Source organism: Penaeus monodon, chromosome 20 (assembly GCF_015228065.2).
Source record: "Penaeus monodon isolate SGIC_2016 chromosome 20, NSTDA_Pmon_1, whole genome shotgun sequence".
NCBI lineage: Eukaryota > Metazoa > Arthropoda > Malacostraca > Decapoda > Penaeidae > Penaeus > Penaeus monodon.
Genome location: NC_051405.1, coordinates 44,425,790 through 44,426,145, shown reverse-complemented (window position 1 = coordinate 44,426,145; position 356 = coordinate 44,425,790). Strand labels below are relative to the sequence as shown.

The 356-nt window shown below is 66.9% G+C and overlaps 1 protein-coding gene across 1 annotated transcript in view; it reads left to right on the top strand.

Moving 5' to 3' along the window:
* Window positions 1–356, top strand: part of LOC119586013 (secreted frizzled-related protein 3-like) — a 71,442-nt gene that overhangs the window by 66,349 nt on the left and 4,737 nt on the right. Inside the window, exon 3 of the mRNA XM_037934721.1 lies at window positions 33–284. Coding sequence (XP_037790649.1) covers window positions 33–284 — 252 coding nt within the window. The remainder of the gene's footprint in view (window positions 1–32; window positions 285–356) is intronic.

Sequence of the window (356 nt, the reverse complement as noted above, 5' to 3'; positions counted from 1 at the left end):
CGCGAGAGACACGCCATCACTTCTCCTCCCGCAGCTGCTCCGCTGGACCAAGTGCTCGGACCAGCTGGAGTTCTTCCTGTGCTCGATGTACGCCCCGATCTGCACGGTGGACTTCGCGACGGAGGCGGTGCCGCCGTGCCGCAGCGTGTGCGAGGCGTCGCGTGACGGCTGCGAGCCCCTGCTGCGCCGCTTCAGCATCCCGTGGCCCGAGAGCCTCGAGTGCGCCCACCTGCCCGTCTACGACCGCGGCGTCTGCATCACGCCCGAGGCCATCATCACCGCCGGTGAGGGGCGCCGCCCGGACTGCGCCAAGGCCCAGTTTGTGTTGATAAATACTTGTGGATATATGTACGTGC